Source organism: Oncorhynchus kisutch, linkage group LG4 (genome assembly GCF_002021735.2).
Source record: "Oncorhynchus kisutch isolate 150728-3 linkage group LG4, Okis_V2, whole genome shotgun sequence".
Classification (NCBI taxonomy): domain Eukaryota; kingdom Metazoa; phylum Chordata; class Actinopteri; order Salmoniformes; family Salmonidae; genus Oncorhynchus; species Oncorhynchus kisutch.
The window spans coordinates 68,496,828-68,515,757 of record NC_034177.2 but is presented as its reverse complement, the minus strand read 5'-3'; the positions used below and the strand labels follow the sequence as shown (position 1 = coordinate 68,515,757).

The 18,930-nt window shown below is 46.7% G+C and overlaps 2 protein-coding genes across 17 annotated transcripts in view; both read right to left on the bottom strand.

Annotated features, from left to right (window-relative positions):
* The window catches only part of ndst2a (N-deacetylase/N-sulfotransferase (heparan glucosaminyl) 2a), a 169,697-nt gene extending 167,810 nt beyond the window's left edge, over positions 1-1,887 (bottom strand). For all 3 annotated transcript variants that reach the window (XM_031823495.1, XM_020481742.2, XM_031823494.1), the window contains exon 1: positions 1,576-1,887. The gene's annotated coding sequence lies outside the window, so the exon portion shown is untranslated. The remainder of the gene's footprint in view (positions 1-1,575) is intronic.
* Positions 1,888-3,344: 1,457 nt separating this feature from the next.
* The window catches only part of zswim8 (zinc finger, SWIM-type containing 8), a 35,113-nt gene continuing 19,527 nt past the window's right edge, over positions 3,345-18,930 (bottom strand). For 2 of the 14 annotated variants that reach the window (XM_020481733.2, XM_031823480.1), the window contains exons 6-24: positions 18,493-18,600; positions 17,738-17,819; positions 17,221-17,341; positions 16,905-17,106; positions 16,662-16,837; positions 14,363-16,110; positions 14,063-14,161; positions 13,761-13,885; positions 13,341-13,659; positions 13,009-13,164; positions 12,600-12,822; positions 12,192-12,481; positions 11,793-12,067; positions 11,162-11,659; positions 9,637-9,835; positions 9,238-9,441; positions 8,963-9,082; positions 8,442-8,620; positions 3,345-4,896 (exon numbers count right to left, since the gene is read on the bottom strand). In XM_020481733.2, the coding sequence (XP_020337322.1) occupies positions 4,693-4,896; positions 8,442-8,620; positions 8,963-9,082; positions 9,238-9,441; positions 9,637-9,835; positions 11,162-11,659; positions 11,793-12,067; positions 12,192-12,481; positions 12,600-12,822; positions 13,009-13,164; positions 13,341-13,659; positions 13,761-13,885; positions 14,063-14,161; positions 14,363-16,110; positions 16,662-16,837; positions 16,905-17,106; positions 17,221-17,341; positions 17,738-17,819; positions 18,493-18,600 (5,328 nt within the window). In that variant the 3' untranslated portion in view covers positions 3,345-4,692. The remainder of the gene's footprint in view (positions 4,897-8,441; positions 8,621-8,962; positions 9,083-9,237; positions 9,442-9,636; positions 9,836-11,161; positions 11,660-11,792; positions 12,068-12,191; positions 12,482-12,599; positions 12,823-13,008; positions 13,165-13,340; positions 13,660-13,760; positions 13,886-14,062; positions 14,162-14,362; positions 16,111-16,661; positions 16,838-16,904; positions 17,107-17,220; positions 17,342-17,737; positions 17,820-18,492; positions 18,601-18,930) is intronic. The other 12 variants (XM_031823484.1, XM_031823486.1, XM_031823491.1 and 9 more) reach the window with 12 other exon arrangements.

Below are 18,930 nucleotides of genomic sequence, written 5' to 3'. Positions count from 1 at the left end.
TTTTGACTAAGATAATAGGCTTGCTATTGTTGCATGTTTCCATTAAGCTGTTAATTAATAATGTCCGGTCCTTTTATGCATTGGTATCAGAGAGGATGAGGCGAAGCGAGAGGTTTCCATCTCGCCAAAATCAGTCCAAAACGTATACGGACTTATTTTGGGCCTACGCTTGTCGCCTGCCTTCACGCCTTGGGACGACTCCCATTGTTAAGGTGGAAACATACGCGTCCATTCATTATATACAGATATCTGATAGTACTTTGTTGGTCACGTCATTTCACTGTTAGGATGTTGTTGTTTTTTACCGTTTGTTGACCGCTTAATGAGGGTCAGTTAGTCGGCAGCAAGTTTCAGCATCGAAATGTTAACCCCTACTAGCATTACATGACTTTTCAGGACATATTCCAAGCAATGGTTTCGAGCCTATCAAGTTAACACTGCTTATCAGAGCAAACATAATTTGCCACAGTAACCCTGGTGTTTCCTTCTGCCACGGTGTCCACATCTAAACCAATCAATGGCGGCCACTTCAATCTACTAACTTTCATTCAATAACCAAAGATCGTGTGGTTCCTTGTGCAATTAATCATTTGCCCATGTCCTGGCAAAACCTCTTCCACCGCCTCCACAATGTTACCAGAGTCAAAATATCTGGAATACCGTGCAATGATTTGGCTAGTTGAGTGTTAACATGGCGTAAATATGGCAAACCAAACCTTTCCATATTATCTAATACCTAAGGAGCCATTTTATTCTGGTTTATTCATATCAAATGTTAACCACAGAAGGTAACCAACACTGAACTGGGAAATCAGATTAACCAAAACAGCAAACTGACGTAGGAACACTAAACAAGAAATCCATTGCCTTCTGCCAGTGCCTGAAACACCAGGTCAGGAGACATGTACTGTACGCATTAGTTAATAACACTATAAGAAACATCTGATGATGCATAACGTTAAGCTAACAGTGCAAAGGTCATGACAAGTTAACGTTAACGCGTCAGAACAATGAGCCAGATCTCGCGCCAGATAAACAAAAAAACGCGTCAATGTAAAACAACAAAAAAACACCTTTCAAATGTATTTAAGAGATTACAGAATTGGATACAAAAACAATGTCATACATTCGTCAAACTATATTTAACTAATGTTACATTACATAACAATGTTAGCTACTAATGTTAGCTAGATTACTGGTTATGGAAAAACTTTTGCATGCAACACAGTCCGTCATATGATTCACCACTAACTAGCTAGCCGCTTAATATAAGCTAAGCAAGAATTTCAGCATCTCTTTAGACCGACTAGAACCAACAAACACATGCTGCTGGAATTGAACAAATTGTATGTTTTCTTCATAGTTAAAACGTTACTGACACGAATACAGATGTCCACGTCGTTCGCATAAAATTCTAACAAAATCAACAGGAAAATCCTCAATCCCAACTGGCACTGAAATATAGGTAGCTAGCTTGCGAGGTTAGCCTACCGGCTAACTAGTGTTGCAAACATTCAATGGGCTTCATGTTAGAGGACAGGCAAAATATTCCAAGTTACTGTTTTTTTCACTTACCAATGTACGTCTTTGGAAGACAGCTATCCACATGAAATGCACAATGACAGAAAATATGCAAATGCTTAAGTTTCAAGTCTAGTTGACAGCATCGCTCGTGAATCCGCCATCTTCATTCAGCAATCGATGCATTCTGCCGAAACTCCGGAATGAACCATACATAGCGAGCAGAAGGGAGATTTCGTAACAGTGGACATCCAAACGTTAATCTTGGGAAATGACTCTGATCGTAGGAAAATCATTGAAATGACCCAATTTGAAACATAATTATGTTGGTATTCTTAATGTTAATACGATTATAATGCTTGGTTTTTAACCCCCATAACACATATGTTTGATGATACCCTTGTCCGGACACCCCTGAGCCTCTTTCAGGTTTACCTTTCAGCTTCACAGGTGGGGCTATATATACACACAATAAACACAACTATAAACGCAACATGTAAAAAGTGTTGGTTTCATGAGCTGAAGTACAAGACACCAGGAATTTTCCATATGCACAAAAAAAACTTCTTTCAAATTGTGTTCTTTCACATTTGTTTACATCCGTCAGTGAGCTTTTTTTGTTTTTGTTTTACTTTGCCAAGATAATCCATCCACCTGACAGATGTGGCATATCATGAAGCTGATTAAACAGCATGATCATTATACAGGTACACCTTGTGCTGGGGACAATAAAAGGCCACTCTAAAATATGCAGTTTTGTCACATAACACATTGCCACAGATGTCTCAAATTGAGAAAGTGTGCAATTGGCATGCTGACTGCAGGAATGTCAACCAGTGTTGTTGCCAAATGATTGAATGTTAATTTCTCTACCATAAGCCACCTCCATTGTTTTTAGAGAATTTGCCAGTACGTCCAACCGGCCTCACAACCACAGACCAAGTGGAACAATGATAGCCAAGAACCTCCACATCAGGTTTCTTCACCTGCAGGATCATCTGACCAGTCACTTGGTCGGCTGATAAAACAGGAGTATTTCTGTCTGTAATAAAACCCTTTTGTTGATTAAAAAAAACTAATTCTGATTGGCTGGGCCTAGCTCCCAAGTGGGTGGGCCTTTGCCCTCCCAGGCCCACTCATAGCTTCACCCTTACCCAGTCATGTGAAATCCATAGATTAGGGCCTGATTGATTGATTTCCTTCTATGAACTGTAACTCAGTCAAATCTTTGAAATTGTTGCGTTGATATTTGTGTTTAGTATTTGATAAGCTGCACATTATACAATTCTGTAATTAATACAAGACCATGACATACATTTTTCTCCAACGCAGAGTAGAGCCATGCTACTCCTTTTACTTGGGTCACTAGAGGACAAAAATCTTTATAAAATGCTAACTTTGGTGTATGAGCAGGTAGCAAGTGTAGCAATTGTAAAACATTGCAAATGTGTCTTCCCATGTAAACTGCATTGACTTATGAACCACCAACATTTGGGAACCATTCCATGAAAGCCACTTTGAACTCAATTTTGGGAATTAAAGATTAACTATAATAGTGTCGAAATGAACTCAGATTAGCCAGACTACTGGAACCCGATCATAAATTACCCTATGGTTCCCTCTCCTGGTCATACTGTGACAGACCATAAAATTCATTCTGTCATACCTTTTCATTTTGCCAGTCAAATCCATTAGAGTTTCAGTGGTCAGAGGATTTAAAATAAATAAGTAGACTATTTCTGATTTACATTAATAGGTGGTTCAAGTGTCCATTTTTGTACTCACTTGCACTTTCGACCCACGTAAAATAAAATTACAGCAAATTAGTGTTTTGAATTACCTTTATTAAGTAAACTCTACATGTCAGTATTGCTTTATCCATTTTTTTTTATTCTAAATTACAACTTCTTGCAATCAGCAAAATTTGTTTTTTTTTTCAATCAAGCTACACTTCGAGGAATACAAAAATATCACAGTACATTTTCTACTAAGTCACTCTTCACCCCGTGAGCTCCAGAGCAAGGTTAGAGGTGTGGATTTGGAACACAGGGATCTGGCAACGCCGCCTATAAAACATCAATGGAGATGAATTCCACAGTAACAGCTGATGGATGTATCCTGGAAACCCAGTCTGCATATAAGCCTTTATGAGCATAGCACTTTTATGATTCTACATGTGCAGGGCATATGTAAATGTCATGTCCACTCATCCTTTATGTGATCCTGATATTTGATTGGATGATTGTACTTGAGATTCTCAGGGGCCGTACACTTGCACACTTGAACCACTACAAAAGGGCCAATGATGAGTTTGGTCCAGCCAGACTCCTGTGTTTCCAGACCCAAAACCTCAAACCGCTAAATTGGAAAAGGTAACCCACACAAAACTCATGTTAACACTTGCTCATTCTCAAAGTCCTCTCTGCATACACGTTATTCTATACAAAATATCAAAAACAAAAGATTAAACAAAACACTAAAAAGAATCCTCACCTGTACTCAGATAATTTTCGTATTACATTTTTTTTCAATTATTTCAACAAACTGTTTTTTGTCTTGCTTTTTTCTTTCTTGTTTAAACACTGTCAGAATATCTAAAATTCAGATCCGTAGTGACTGGTGGAGGCTCACTCCCCCAGGACAGAGGAATGTTGCAGTATGAATCTGATTTACTCAGTTGTTTCAATAAAAGAACCAACTAACATCAACAACAAAATAAATGACAACTTATACACCCCAAGCAACCATAAAGCATCCTTCGTGACAGCTTCTGGTAGGAAAGTTGGGAGGATGAACATGAGTTGGGAATATACGTTACAGGAAGTTACAAAGAGACATGAACCATGATAAATGGGAGCTGCAATTCAGTCACAAACAGATATAGAAAACTACATAAACTGATCTCCATTCAGCTTACCTCAAACTCTGTGTCTCACACACCTATGACATCAAAAAGGAAATGAGGGGTTGATTGTGCTGCCTGTGTGCTGTGTAGGGTGTGTACATCAGGGTACACAAGGAGATGGGTGACGTCAGGTGAGCGAGAGGCCTGAGAGGCGAATGGAGAGAGCGTTCGATGCAGGGCTAAGGGTCGATGGAAAGAGAGATCGACAGGGCTGTGGGTTTGTGGGGTGGGAGCGTCGTTCCTCTCCCACTCCACTACCCTCATAGTCATGGGGAGAAGGTGGCCATCTCCAGAGAGATGCGCTGCCACAGCTCCTTGGTCTGCTTGCCCCTCTTCAGGTTTTGCAGCACGTCGTTGAACTGCATCATGCCCACAGGTGTCAGGCAGAAAGCCCCACGGGCGCTGCGGATGATGTTGACAAAGTCATCGTAGTCGGCCGGGGTCAGGTGGATCAGCCGGTGGTGGATGTACTGCAGTGGGAATGGAGAGGGGGGACAGAGGATCAGATGGACTGTAAGTCAAACAGGGCACCAAAGGGTCATCTACTTTACTACTTATGTCAAAGTTGGGCACAGAAATAGGGCACCCAGGGGTCAAAGGGGCATCAAGGGATCATCTCTTTACTCAAATCCAAACCCTACCCACAATGAATGGAGAACATTGGTCTGATACAAAGATGGTAATAGCTCCACTTTGTCCTCTGAGAGACTCTGGGGAATCTTCGCCACATTGTGAATATACATCCATTCAGGTCTACACAAGTACAGTGCCTTGCGAAAGTATTCGGCCCCCTTGAACTTTGCGACCTTTTGCCACATTTCAGGCTTCAAACATAAAGATATAAAACTGTATTTTTTTGTGAAGAATCAACAACAAGTGGGACACAATCATGAAGTGGAACGACATTTATTGGATATTTCAAACTTTTTTAACAAATCAAAAACTGAAATTGGGCATGCAAAATTATTCAGCCCCCTTAAGTTAATACTTTGTAGCGCCACCTTTTGCTGCGATTACAGCTGTAAGTCGCTTGGGGTATGTCTCTATCAGTTTTGCACATCGAGAGACTGACATTTTTTCCCATTCCTCCTTGCAAAACAGCTCGAGCTCAATGAGGTTGGATGGAGAGCATTTGTGAACAGCAGTTCTCAGTTCTTTCCACAGATTCTCGATTGGATTCAGGTCTGGACTTTGACTTGGCCATTCTAACACCTGGATATGTTTATTTTTGAACCATTCCATTATAGATTTTGCTTTATGTTTTGGATCATTGTCTTGTTGGAAGACAAATCTCTGTCCCAGTCTCAGGTCTTTTGCAGACTCAATCAGGTTTTCTTCCAGAATGGTCCTGTATTTGGCTCCATCCATCTTCCCATCAATTTTAACCATCTTCCCTGTCCCTGCTGAAGAAAAGCAGGCCCAAACCATGATGCTGCCACCACCATGTTTGACAGTGGGGATGTGTGTTCAGGGTGATGGGCTGTGTTGCTTTTATGCCAAACATAACGTTTTGCATTGTTGCCAAAAAGTTCAATTTTGGTTTAATCTGACCAGAGCACCTTCTTCCACATGTTTGCTGTGTCTCCCAGGTGGCTTGTGGCAAACTTTGAACGACACTTTTTATGGATATCTTTAAGAAATGGCTTTCTTCTTGCCACTCTTCCATAAAGGCCAGATTTGTGCAATAGACGACTGATTGTTGTCCTATGGACAGAGTATCCCACCTCAGATGTAGATCTCTGCAGTTCATCCAGAGTGATCATGGGCCTCTTGGCTGCATCTCTGATCAGTCTTCTCCTTGTATGAGCTGAAAGTTTAGAGGGACGGCCAGGTCTTGGTAGATTTGCAGTGGTCTGATACTCCTTCCATTTCAATATTATCGCTTGCACAGTGCTCCTTGGGATGTTTAAAGCTTGGGAAATCTTTTTGTATCCAAATCCGGCTTTAAACTTCTTCACAACAGTATATCGGACCTGCCTGGTGTGTTCCTTGTTCTTCATGATGCTCTCTGCGCTTTTAACGGACCTCTGAGACAGTGCAGGTGCATTTATACGGAGACTTGATTACACACAGGTGGATTGTATTTATCATCATTAGTCATTTAGGTCAACATTAGATCATTCAGAGATCCTCACTGAACTTCTGGAGAGAGTTTGCTGCACTGAAAGTAAAGGGGCTGAATAATTTTGCACGCCCAATTTTTCAGTTTTTGATTTGTTAAAAAAGTTTGAAATATCCAATAAATGTCGTTCCATTTCATGATTGTGTCCCATTTGTTGTTGATTCTTCACAAAAAAATACAGTTTTATATCTTTATGTTTGAAGCCTGAAATGTGGCAAAAGGTCGCAGAGTTCAAGGGGGCCGAATACTTTCGCACGGCACTGTATATCGGGGCTAGGGGGGTAGACATGGATTGGTCAACAGTGTTTGGTGGGATACAGATATCCTTATGTGGTCCAATATCTTAATAGTATACCTTGATACGGACACCTTTAACTAGGTGGTTTAAATTATATTTCTGCTTCTGGACAATGAATTTCATACTAAGACGCACTAGCAGGCGGAGTTTAAATGGGTTAATTTAATCACATCCCTCCATCTCAGGGTTAGCCCTTTGTTAGGGCATTGATGAAGTGATGAGAATTCAGTCTTTTCACTCCCAGCTTTGAGCAGGTGCCTCATTCTTTACCTCTCAGGACAGATTCTGCATCATAATGAGGTTAAATTGCTAAATTATTAATGGGATACAGAGAGCGTTTCAGTTTGCTCACAATGGTGCTGTTTAATGAAGTATGACTCAAAAGGGTAGACACTAACCTCTGGTACTGCTGCAATTTCAGACAGTCATTTCAATATAAGAACCACAAAAGTTACTCTTTTGACCTCATTTACCAGAGTTTAATATGAACAGGATGTGTTCTAAAGGGGAGTGAAGAACCAATTCCAGAGAAAGACATCACAAGACATCCAGCATATGGAATTCATTCCCTTTCAGTGACTGAGGAAATGATTCATTGTCAGTCATGGTACATTTCCTCTTGAGTACAACCCCCAGATACCTCATCTCATTAACTGCCTGATGAGAAAGAGTGGAGAGCCTGTGTCGCGCTGATATTGTCAGCGGACATCAACAAACACACGTGTGTGTGAGAGTGTGTAGAAATAACACATCATTCAGATAAGAGAAAGTCAGCTGACACTGGGGCAAATAGGAAGAGGTGTGTGTTACACTTTACAAAGTGAGAATTTGAACATTCACCTTTAAAGCCAACACAGCGGTTTTACCTAGCCTCGTTTAAAGTAGAAGGACAGTGACTCAAACCACAGCAAGGAAGCAAGGAATTCAGTGTGCACATGCATGTGCATGTGAGCAAGTACAGAATCTCCAGGGGGCAACATGCCTTTCAGCTTTGCAACTGTCACAGCCGGTTAGCCGCTTCCCCATCAGAGCAGGCTATCCAGTGGATGCACTCATGAGTCTCCCTTCTCCACGGTGTGTAGCACTCGGACTTCATCAACTATTTATGTAAGCTGTGAGAATCGCTCACTCTCCTTCTCCTCTCCAAGATAATACTCCCCCTGCCCTGCCAATACACCCACTCTGATCAGTTTCTAACCTAGTATCCAGATATAAAAATGTGGTTGTTTTTGTACACTTTTATCCAAGGGGACAGTCAACGTGTACACTCAGGATATGAGGTCCATGGTGTTTCCCAAAGAGCTTTGTGGCTAGTGAAAGGCTGCTGTATTTGTATGTACTGTTGAGATGTGAGCCCCTTAGCTGTTTACAGATCTGAAATAACTTGATAGGTGTGGGAAATATGGCAAAAATATCCCCCAAGTCTTGGAAGACTAGGTGAAGCCATCACCATTCACCACATAGTTTATACATACCTGTCCAAATGGCTAGGGGTTGTTTGCGGCCTAGGCTCTGGTGTTACCTGTCAATAGGCCTGTTGAAGGGGCTAAGGGAAGGATCTAGAGGGTAGTTTGCAGCCTGGACCCTGGTGTTACCTGTAGGTAGGCCTGCTGGCAGCGCTGCACCAGTTGGTGGAAGGCAGGCGTGCGGAGGTGGGCATGGATGTGGGCGGGGTTCAGTCTCTGGAGAGCCTCCATGATGATCTCCTGAAGGACAAAGGGGCTGAGCACGCCCTTAGCCGCACCCACACAGAACTGGTACACGTAGTTCACCCCTGGAGAGGATGGGAGAACCGGGAACATTTAGTATTTAATGACAATTAACATAAGTCTATGGCTAACATATGTTCTACTTTGAATTCTGGCAGAGTACCCTGTCATTTCAGTCAAATCCTCTCAACATACACAGAAAATGCAGTGCTCCGATATCGATATTTCTGTTTATGTGTCTTACTTAGCATTCAACTGTAGTCCTCACCTTCGTAAACCACCAGATACCATTATGCTGGTGTATCAATAATTCAAATCAATAATTCCCAAAACACTGTAATAGATCAAACAACCACTAGAATCAAAGATGCCTGCAGAATGCCCTCTTCACCCCTGCCCTTTCTCACCTAGCCGTGCAGCCAGGCCCAGGAGCCACTTGACGTCCTCTGTGTATGGGGGGCTGCGGGAGAAGTTATTGGGGTGGTCGTTGTGAGCCCTCCTACCCAGCATCTCCAATGCTAGCATGCCTATCAAAGAGTCAGGGTCAAATATCAGTTATCAACACCACCAATTAGTTTGAATAAAAAGCTTAACCATAGAAAATGATTAAACTGATATTCCCAGTGCTTATACCATCTAGAGATGCTTATCATGGACACTTAAAAGAATGGTTGTTCCTCACCAACTCTGTATGCTGAGTGCAGGTAGTGAAGGCCCTGCTGGCTGATTGGCTGGCTATGCTGCTCGTCTTCAGACGGGAATGGGGCGCTGACCAATGAGACAGGCTGAGAAGACATTCCAGGAAGAGAGGACCCCTGAATGGCCTGGATTGTGGCGCCTGAATGGACGCCACCTACTGGATAGAAAGGGGAAAAAGATGCGGCTCCTGAGAGTGCCATAGAGAGTCCATTATAAAACATCCAAGTTCAAACTTCTTTTTTTTTTTAAACAACTTCTGCTATCAAATGTGAACCATCAACTGTACACGCACTTACATGGGCTAAATAGATTATTTTACATTATAGACATACAAGGGACAAAGACGTGCATGCACACACCCACAGCAGTGGTCTCTGCTCACCTGCTACAGTGGTGCTAAGAGGCAGGCCGGTCTCGGTGTGATAGGGGTGGACGGCGATCTGGGTCATGGACGGCACGGGAACACCAGGGAAGGTGACCGCTGTCGCTGCCATGGGCGGATGGGGGCCAGTGGCCACTGAGAACGGGTACTGGGCACCGATAAAGGCCGGGTGCATTCCCTGAGAGGGCACACAGACACACTTAAAATTAGTTAGATGCTATTCTCTGTTGCAGTCCTGGGACACTGTCTTATGCCAGATAGTGTGACATTAGTCTGCACTGAGGGACGAGCAACACGGAGTGACGAAAGACAATGGTCGTGGGCTTAAAGGCACAGTGCAGTCAAAAAAATAGATTTTTCTGTGTTTTATATACATTTTCACACTATGAAGTTGGAATAGTACTATGAAATTGGTGACAATTCCCTTTTAGTGTAAGAGCTGTTTGAAAAGACTGCCTGGAATTTCAGCCTGTTGTGGTGGCATGGAGTTTTGCCTGGTGACAATATTAAAGAGAGATCCAAACCTTTATTCCAATAACAGCTAGTTTTCAGTGTTCCCCTCCCCACTCAGACCACTCCCAAACAGCCCTAGCAAAATTATTGCTTGAGATATTGCTATTTTTGAAGTCAAACACTATGGGTACACCGGTGCATACTGATCACTTGGCAGTGGTCCAGTTGTCTAGTTGAGTCGCCTTGAAACTCAGTGTCATTGTTGTCTGTACATCTTTCTGCCCCCCCCCCCCCCATCTCAATTTTATACTGTAAAAAACTGTCACAAGTTTTTAATGAAACCAAAAAGTTCATAAAATAAAATATACAGAAACAGGTGTATGAAATCAAAGTTGTAATCAAAAATACCAATAATAGAAATTAAATAAAGGGAATGCAAAACTGTGTGTTAAGTCTCCAGATTCACCGTCTCATTCTCAAATGGATCTTGTGAGTTCCAAACGGGGTGGAGCAGTCTCTACCATCTGATATTCTCTGTGATGTTCTAGGGACTGAGAGAAGGCTTGCATCTAGTGTGAAGCAAAGTTGGGGGTGTATATGTCTTCAAAGTAGATGGAAGCTACTTAAGATGTAACAACTATCAGCACAGTGCTTCACTGGAAGCCATAGTAATGATTCTCAACCAGCCTATTTGTGAGTTTATTTGTGATAGTAAGTACCGAGTGGCGCAGCGGTCTCAGGCACTGCATCTCAGTGCTACAGGCATCACTACAGACCCTGGTTTTGTCCCGGGCTGTATCACAACCGGCCATGATCGGGAGTCCCATAGAGTGGCGCACAATTGTCCCAGCGTCGTCCGGGTTAGGGGAGGGTTTGGCCGGCATTGTAAATTAAGAATTTAACTGACTTACCTAGTTAAATATTTTTGTTGTTGTTATTTCAATTAGACTCTTATTGCCTTCTCCATGTCCATCTCTTATCGAATTCTTCTCCCCTACTATCTCACCCTCAGCCCATCTTATCAGTATCTCCTTGTCTTCCTGTCCTCCCTCCCTCCAGACAGTCCTCTTACCTGTGGGTAGGCACTCCCTGACACGGGGAATACAGTGGGCCGGGGGACGTGCTGCAGTGGGTGCCCCAGGTATTGGGGGGTGCAGACTGTGGGTAGGTGAGCCTGGATGGTGGTGTAGGGGTGCAGGCCCTGGGTGTGGGGGTGGGCCATGGCCGAGCCAGGAAGGGCGTGTGATTGGTAGATGGTGGAGCCCACAGAGATGACGGGTACCACAGCCGCTGCTGTCACTGAGGCAGTCACCGTGGCGACACCGGAGGAATCCATGTTGCCAATGTTGTCCATTACACCATGGCCCATCTCTGGGGGCCTCCTTCCGGCTCCACCGTTGGCCCCACAGCGTCCCGGGCCTTCGCGCTGGGCCCCTGACCCCCCGCCTACTGTCTGCTCATAGAGCCAGTACCACTGGTGGGCCACCTCAAACAGAACCTCAGGGTACACACCACCCCCCTTGGCTGCCTCCTCTACAGCCATACAGGCTTTCTCTAGCATAACGTTGTCCTGCAGGGAGAGAGGTGGGGAGGAGGTGAAGAAAAGAGAGAGAGAAGAAAGGATGAGGAGATTTAGGGGAAAAAGTGCATTTTAGAGAGAAAATGGATAAAAGGGTAAAAGAAAAAAAGGATGCCCAGCCTACATGAGTAGTCCGATGTGTCTTCTGCAGAACTGAAGAGTACCGGACATGTACCTGTTCCTTGCACTGCACCAGGGCCCTCTGGATCTCATTGGGGTTGAGGGCGTGTGCATGGGGCAGGCAGCTTAGGGCCAGCTCAGCCGCAGCGCGAACCATGTTGGGGTCCCGCGCCCGTGATGCTCTGTCGGCCAGTGATGCCACCTCGGGAGGGGTGAGGTGCCCGTCCCAGCATTCCACCAGGATGTTAAGGGCAGCACTGCCGATCTCCATGGCCTGGCCTGGAGGGGAAGAGGGAGAGACATTCATTATAGCTACTACTGTCTCATGGACTATGAAAGAAGAAACTTCGCTTTTGGGGTGACCTATCCCGATGAGAAAGGACAGAAAAATAAAGCTCCTCACCTGTGATCCAGGAGACGTGGGAGGAGTAGGTCCTGGAGAGCCAGTTAGGTGAGACAAAGTTGTGCAGGCCTAGGGCGTACAGGCCGATCTCAAAGGCACAGAGGTGCAAATTGCGGTGGGGCCCCTGGTGGCCTCCACTGGCTGAGGGCTGGGTGAAGATGGAGGTGGAGCTGTTGCCCCCGGCCTTGATCAGCACGGTCTTGGCCAGCTCGAAATAGAAGTGGGCCGCCGCCTCCGACGGTTGGTTGGGCACATGTGGTGCATGACACTCGGGACGACGCCCTTTATATCTAAGAGGGGGGCGATAAGAGGAATGTTCAATTAGCATATTTTTGTGAATACCTTAGTTGAGTTCTCCAATAATCAGATGGCATCAACACGTGTATAGAATATGTAGAAGTCACTCACCTGCTGGTGTCTGTGCTCTTTGCCCTAGCTCCGCCTCCGGCCCTGCGAGAGCCACTGGATGAGGAGGAGCCTAACGAATCAGAAGAGGAGCTGCTGATGCTGTCACTGTCTTGGCCCCTCCCCCAGGAAGCTGCAGCCCAGCCCCCTCTAAGCGGGCGTCGACTAAGGGTGGGGGAGCTGTCTGAGGTGGTCTCAGGAGCACTGCTGTCGATACTCGCCATGCCTGGGACAAAACACTTAAAACTCAAACTTCTATCTAGTCAGCCACGTGTCAATACTACCTCTAGATGGCCATTCGAGCCATACAATACACCCTGTTCAAATGCAGTGCACACTATACAGTATTGGCTGTCTCCCAAATAACAGCCTGTGTCTTAATCTGAGGTTTAGGTGGGGTTGTCATGGTTACCTGTGTGTTTCTTCTTCTGGCGGACAGGAGATCCCCAGCAGCGCCCGCTGTATGCCCCCCGTCCTCCCAGCGCCAAGCGGCTCGGCACTGTGCCCTCTGGCTTGAATGGGACAGCCTCACTCGGCTGGTCACATGACGCAGGCTGGACGCCATCTGCTAAGACAATAAGTTAAGTACTGAATAAGTTTTACATCTAAACAGTAGCAAAAGAGTTGGATTAAAACAATTCCTTCCATTTTCAACAAATCTGTTTCGCATAGGTAGGGTAACACCTCATGTTCAGTGCATCACTGGTAAAGTATGTCATTACCACCCTGTCGTCTGTGCCTCACCTTGCTCTCTGGCCTCACTGACACACTCTCCGGCTGTGGAGTTGTTCTGCACCCCACTGCCCTCCAGACCTGCCTGCTGTCCTGACGCCCCCCCAGCAGCCACCGCTTGCAAGGAGGAGGAGGAGGACCCGGCTGCAGCTGTGGCGTTGGGGGCATGTTTGGACACCCCTCCTGTGGCACCTCCATGTCCGTGAGCAGTGTGGGCAGTGTGCTTGGACGGGCTCCTTTGGCTGCTGGCAGCTGGCTTGCTGGAGTAGAAAGAGCTTAGGGTCTGGGGCTTGTGGGTCTGGCTCTCTCTGTCCAGCAGCTTGTCCAGGATCTGGAAGGTCAGAGAGAGAGGGAGAGTCATCCACAAGCCATACAATGCATTCCAAAAAATGGTAACTAGTTATTCTACTGGCCACAGTGCAGAAGGTCTACCTTTTTCAGCTTGCTCTGGTCATCCTTGTATGTGATCATGAGGGCCAGAGCCAAGTCTCCTTTCTCTCTCCTGGTCCCCTCACACAGCAGAGGATGCTCTGCCTCGCTCACTGTGGTCTTCATACCTACACCAGGGGGTTAGAAAGATGAAGACCGAAGCAAAAGAGTTCATCTGTTTCTAAGCCAAACTAGCACCGGGACGTTTTCCTATTTAAGTATCACTAACCTCAACACGGAACCACTAAATGGCGCCTACCTCTTTCTGAAGGTGTAAATGCAAAAAACCTTGTGGTTGAACTTACCCAGTGCTGCTACAGCCGCCTCAAAGCCCAGCTCCTCATCTCCAGGCATCTCGTTGTTCCGGTTACGGCTAGGCGGACGGGAACCTGTGGGGGACACAACTGTACAAACAAGATAGAGAGGGGGACTAGGTGAAATATAAATGACTGGAAGTCTCACTTGTGTGATGACTGCATGATGTGTAATTCAGATCAATTATCAAGTAAACGTTATATATCTGTGTATGTAGTGTGTGAGCTCAAACAGAATCTCAATGTGGAAGGAAAAAACATGGCGAATTAAAAATGTGTAGCAAGATTCACCTGGGGTACACAGCACATCAAATATGAAGCTGGCCAGCATGAGGGGCAGGACAGGCCTGTAGTCACAGAAGTTCCCATCTCGGAGCTGCTCGGCCCTGTCCCGTATGGACGTCATCTCCACCAGGCCCAGAGGGATTTTCTTCAGCAGAGCCACCACCTCTGACTCCTGGTAAGCAAGCTTGACCTCCAGGGCCTTGGTGGAAGCTGGGGGCCTCTGCAGCTCAAGAGAGAACATACCCGTGCTGAAGGCCAGGTTGTGGAGCTCCAGCCTCTCGCTCAGCACCGTCAGCAGGAAGGAGGTCTTAACCAACGTGTTAGTGGCCACCTGGGTCTGCCTGCTGGTGGACACCTTGCTCTTCTTGCCCTTGGTCTGGGGCTGCTCCACCTTCAGGTCTGGAGGGTTGGCCAGCAGGTCTCCGGCCAGCTCCACTGCCAGTCTGCAGGCATCGTTGCTGTAGCCGTGAGCGTGGAGGGCCTCTGCACACGCAAACAGCACCTCCATCTGGCCCTCCTGCTCCAGTGGCTTGATCCCAGCAAAGATGTCTGGTTCCTCCTCATTGTTGTTCTCTGACACTCTCTCTGCCCCCTCCTCATTAGCTGAATTCAGAAAGTAGGCCTGGTAGTCATCCTCTCCTACAGGGTCTCCTCCTGCCCCTGCTACTCCCTCTGGGGCCTGATTGGGCAGTGCTACGGCTCCAGTGCCAGTTTCTCGGCGGCCATCATGCGGTGACTTGGCGGCAGCTGCAGTCACGGTAACAACCGAGGTAGAGGGCCGAGCATCTCCAGCGATGGCCGCCTCCTCATTTCCATTCATCTCCGCCTCCACATTCACCACGGCAATGGCTGCTTCCACGATGACAGCAGCGTTCTCTTTGGTGGGGAAGGCGGGCTGGGATTCAGTGGCAGGCAGGGTGGCAGCAAGGGTGGCCCGTTTGCCCTCGAAGGCACGCTCCTTGGGCGTGTTTCCGGCCCCTTTCCCTCCCCCACTGTATTTGTGTGGCTCTCTGAGTAGCGGGCTTGGTGAGGGCAGCATCTCAGGCGGCGGGGGCGTGAAGTCAAAGGTGTTGCTGGCCTCAGCACCCAGTGCCAGACTGGAGCCATCATCCAGGCTCAGCTCGGCCATGTCAGGCTCGAGGGAGCTGTCCTCACTGCTGGTGCGCCGCTTGGCCGCTTGGTGTTTTCCCCCTACCACTCCTGATCCCCCAGAGGACAACTTGCCCCCCTGGGCTATCTTAGCCTTGCTCCCAGTGGACGAGGAGGAACCTGCGCCTTTGTACATACCCTTACTACTGCCCTCCTCTAGAGAGAGAGACACACTGCCCCCTAGCCGCACTAGGACCCCTCCTCCGCCCCCAGCCGACAACCCCTTCCTCTTGCTCACGATGGTCTCTTTGGGCCTGACCGCCACTTCTTGTTGGGGACTTCTGCCCTTATAGTCTCCCCCACCTCCCTCAGAGCTGCCAGATCTCCCTCCTCCAGGTTCAGGGGGGTCTCCAGCCAGGCCAGCCTTGGCCCCTCTCTGCTGCTGCACTGCCCTGGCCCAGCAGAAGGAAGCGCTCTTCTTGTCTGCACTGCAGTAGGTGATGCCTGGCAGTGGGTAGGCCACCTCCCAGTTGAAGTAGCAGGACTCCACGGCTGGCTTGAAGCCCTGGAACAGTTTGTCCAGGGACTTGCGGTGTTGTCCTCGCTTCACAATCTCAATCACTTTCAGATGCCACTGCTTGAGCTGGGCAGCCAGCTCCAAACGCCTATGGGATGGTGTAAAAAGAAACGTAGACACACATTGTTATTGTTATAGTCAGTCCAGGAAACAAGGGCCACAGAGCAGAGAAGATAGTAACAAACAAGCACACACACACCATTCTTCTCATAATTGCCACTAACTGAAAGACACACACACAAAGAGCTTTCTGCAAGAAACTGACACTGTTGTTCCTTATTTTGCTTTCTCTCATTGCGTCTCAAAGAGCTAACACAGTGTCGAGTGAGACCACATAGCACTCTAAAAGCCAAGCAGCAATCAGGGCACAGTGAATCAGGAGGATGCCCTGGTCTAATACACTCAATGTCCCAAACACTTACTGCTCTAACCAGATGAACTTAACAGAGCCTCAAAAGAGTGTATATCAACCCAACGCAGACAGATATAGACCTGGGATGGGTTGTGAAAGTGAGAATTGAATTGAAGGTAAGAGAGACAGGAGTGCTGCTGTGTTGTCAGTATTAGACACTATTCTAGTTTATGTAGGAAACCAAGGCTAAGTAAGTGTTAGACAGAAAGATTGGGAAGTGACCTCACCTATGAGGGCTCATGGTGGGGTCTAGGACAGCCAGCCTCCACAGAACGACCATCTCATCACACATACTGGCGCAGGCGTGGGCTGCCACCTCCGACTGCCCGTTACTGCGCCCCGTGTGCCCGCTGGCACTGCTGTGGGATGCCGAAGTACGCACGCTGTACCACCAGCCAATGATCTACGGAGAGAACAGTCACCTCTGTCCTATCATGTGTGAATAAGTATGTATGTAACGTGTGGGTTACCTGTTCATAAGTGAGACACTGCTCAGTGAGGATCTCTAGTAGGGGTGCAGCGTTGCTGTCTCTCCTCTTGAGCATCTCCCTGACGATGGAAAGGAGGTTCCAGATCCCCTCGGGCTCCCGCCCCCTCAGCGGCCTCAGCAGACATGCCCACTCTGCCGCCGCCGGAGGCTCCGTGGATGACAGGTACATGGAGTTGACGTCACTGCACCGGGAGAGAGGGAGCACACACACAGGTTAGCAAGTATACTTCCACACATTACCTGCGTCCTCTCCTTAATATCCCTGTTGCCTTTGACTATGCCAGTCTCTGTCTTACCTGAAGACAACAGGAGAGGGGCCACAGAACTTGTGCAGAGTCTTCTTGATGTTGTCACTGAGCGTAGACTCATCTAGATACCAGGTGCTCTGATCAGAGGCTGAGGGGCCAGCAGTGGGGTCTGTACACAGGAGACAGGAAGTAAACACAAAGCCGGAGAAATGCAATACAACAAACATACAAGGAAATGTCAAGATGCTGATTTAAGCTGATAATTGGGAAACATGTCATGTGAGGGCCATCTGAACCACTTTATAGCATGCTCAAACCACACATATATACAAATGAGCAAAATGCCCTCAGGCCTCTCGCTACCATTTGCACTATCTACAGTTGTGGGCGTGGGACGCAACCCCTATCTCATATTGGTGGCGGATGTGGTGAGTTACACCCCATACAATACACAGCACTTTGACTCATTATCATCGTCTCCGATCACATTATGAACCCTTGTGAGAGATAAGTAGAGGCTGCCCCCTGCCGGAGGCAAACAGAAGTGCAGGCTGGCAGGGCGTACCAGGAGCCCCACACACTGTGTTGATTGCTGTGGACTGGGAGGACAGGAGCTCATCCAGAAGCCTCTGGGCTGTGGGCAAAATCTGGAGGAGAAAAATAACAGATCAGTTTTAATGAGTATGATAGAATCTGTTTCAGATCCATTAATGATAGGTTATGACAATCGGTTTCGCCATTGTTTCAGGGTTGGGGCATAGCTTCTCATGGCTACTTGTTAAATCCTACGTTTTGAACACAAGGCTCTTATTACAGCTAAGAAATACAGTTGGCCTTAGAGCTGAGTAACATTACACTGACCAACACTGCACTATTGACTGTAATACATAAGGAGACAATGCAACTACTGTGTGTTCTTTATCCCAGTAGCACAGGGGGCAGACAAAGGGAGTATTGAGACTGGGCATGTTACAGGCGGAGCATAGCTACCTCTACAGACCTAGCCACTGGGAGGTAGGACAACATTGTTCACACATTCAACTGAATGTATTTTTGCAACTATTGGTGATCTTCAGTAGATAAACAACATTATCTAAATGTTTTTGAAGAGCCTAAAAAGGATTGAGAAATGTGTCTAAGATTCAATGCAAAATATATGGCTTTGCTAATACAATTTACACATTTGAATGTAACTTTCAGTGGTTGGAACTTGCCTCCTAGTTATGATGACCCTCCACATTGAGATACCCAGCAAACCCATTATTCCTGAAGTGAAGCTAGCAGATAATCTAACCAGTTAGTGTGGTGCAACAGTCTGACCTGTTGGGGAAGCTCACTGATGAGGTACTGGGCAAACTTCTGCAGCTGGTCCCTCTGCAGCCGGGACAGGGACTCTGACACGGGGGCTCGCAAGCACACTGCAGATGCCTGGCAGACAAACAAAGGAGTGACAGGTATTAGTGTACATTTAGTATCTCACCTTGCTCAGTTTCCTGTTCACACACTGAGTTTAAATGCAGAGAATTAAAATATAAACTGAAATGTAGGTGTGCAACAAACTCCAAGTTCGGGGGTCGTACAGTACAAGACACCACTACAACAGAAAGTGGTTATAATATACCTCACATTAAAATAAGACTAGAGAGACGGGAAAGAGAGAGAGAGGTGGTCTGCTACTACTGTGTGGTGAGCAGAAACACTTGGGATTCCTGGCCCAGGATGGAGACAAGAGAAAGGAACAGAGGGGATGATATAATG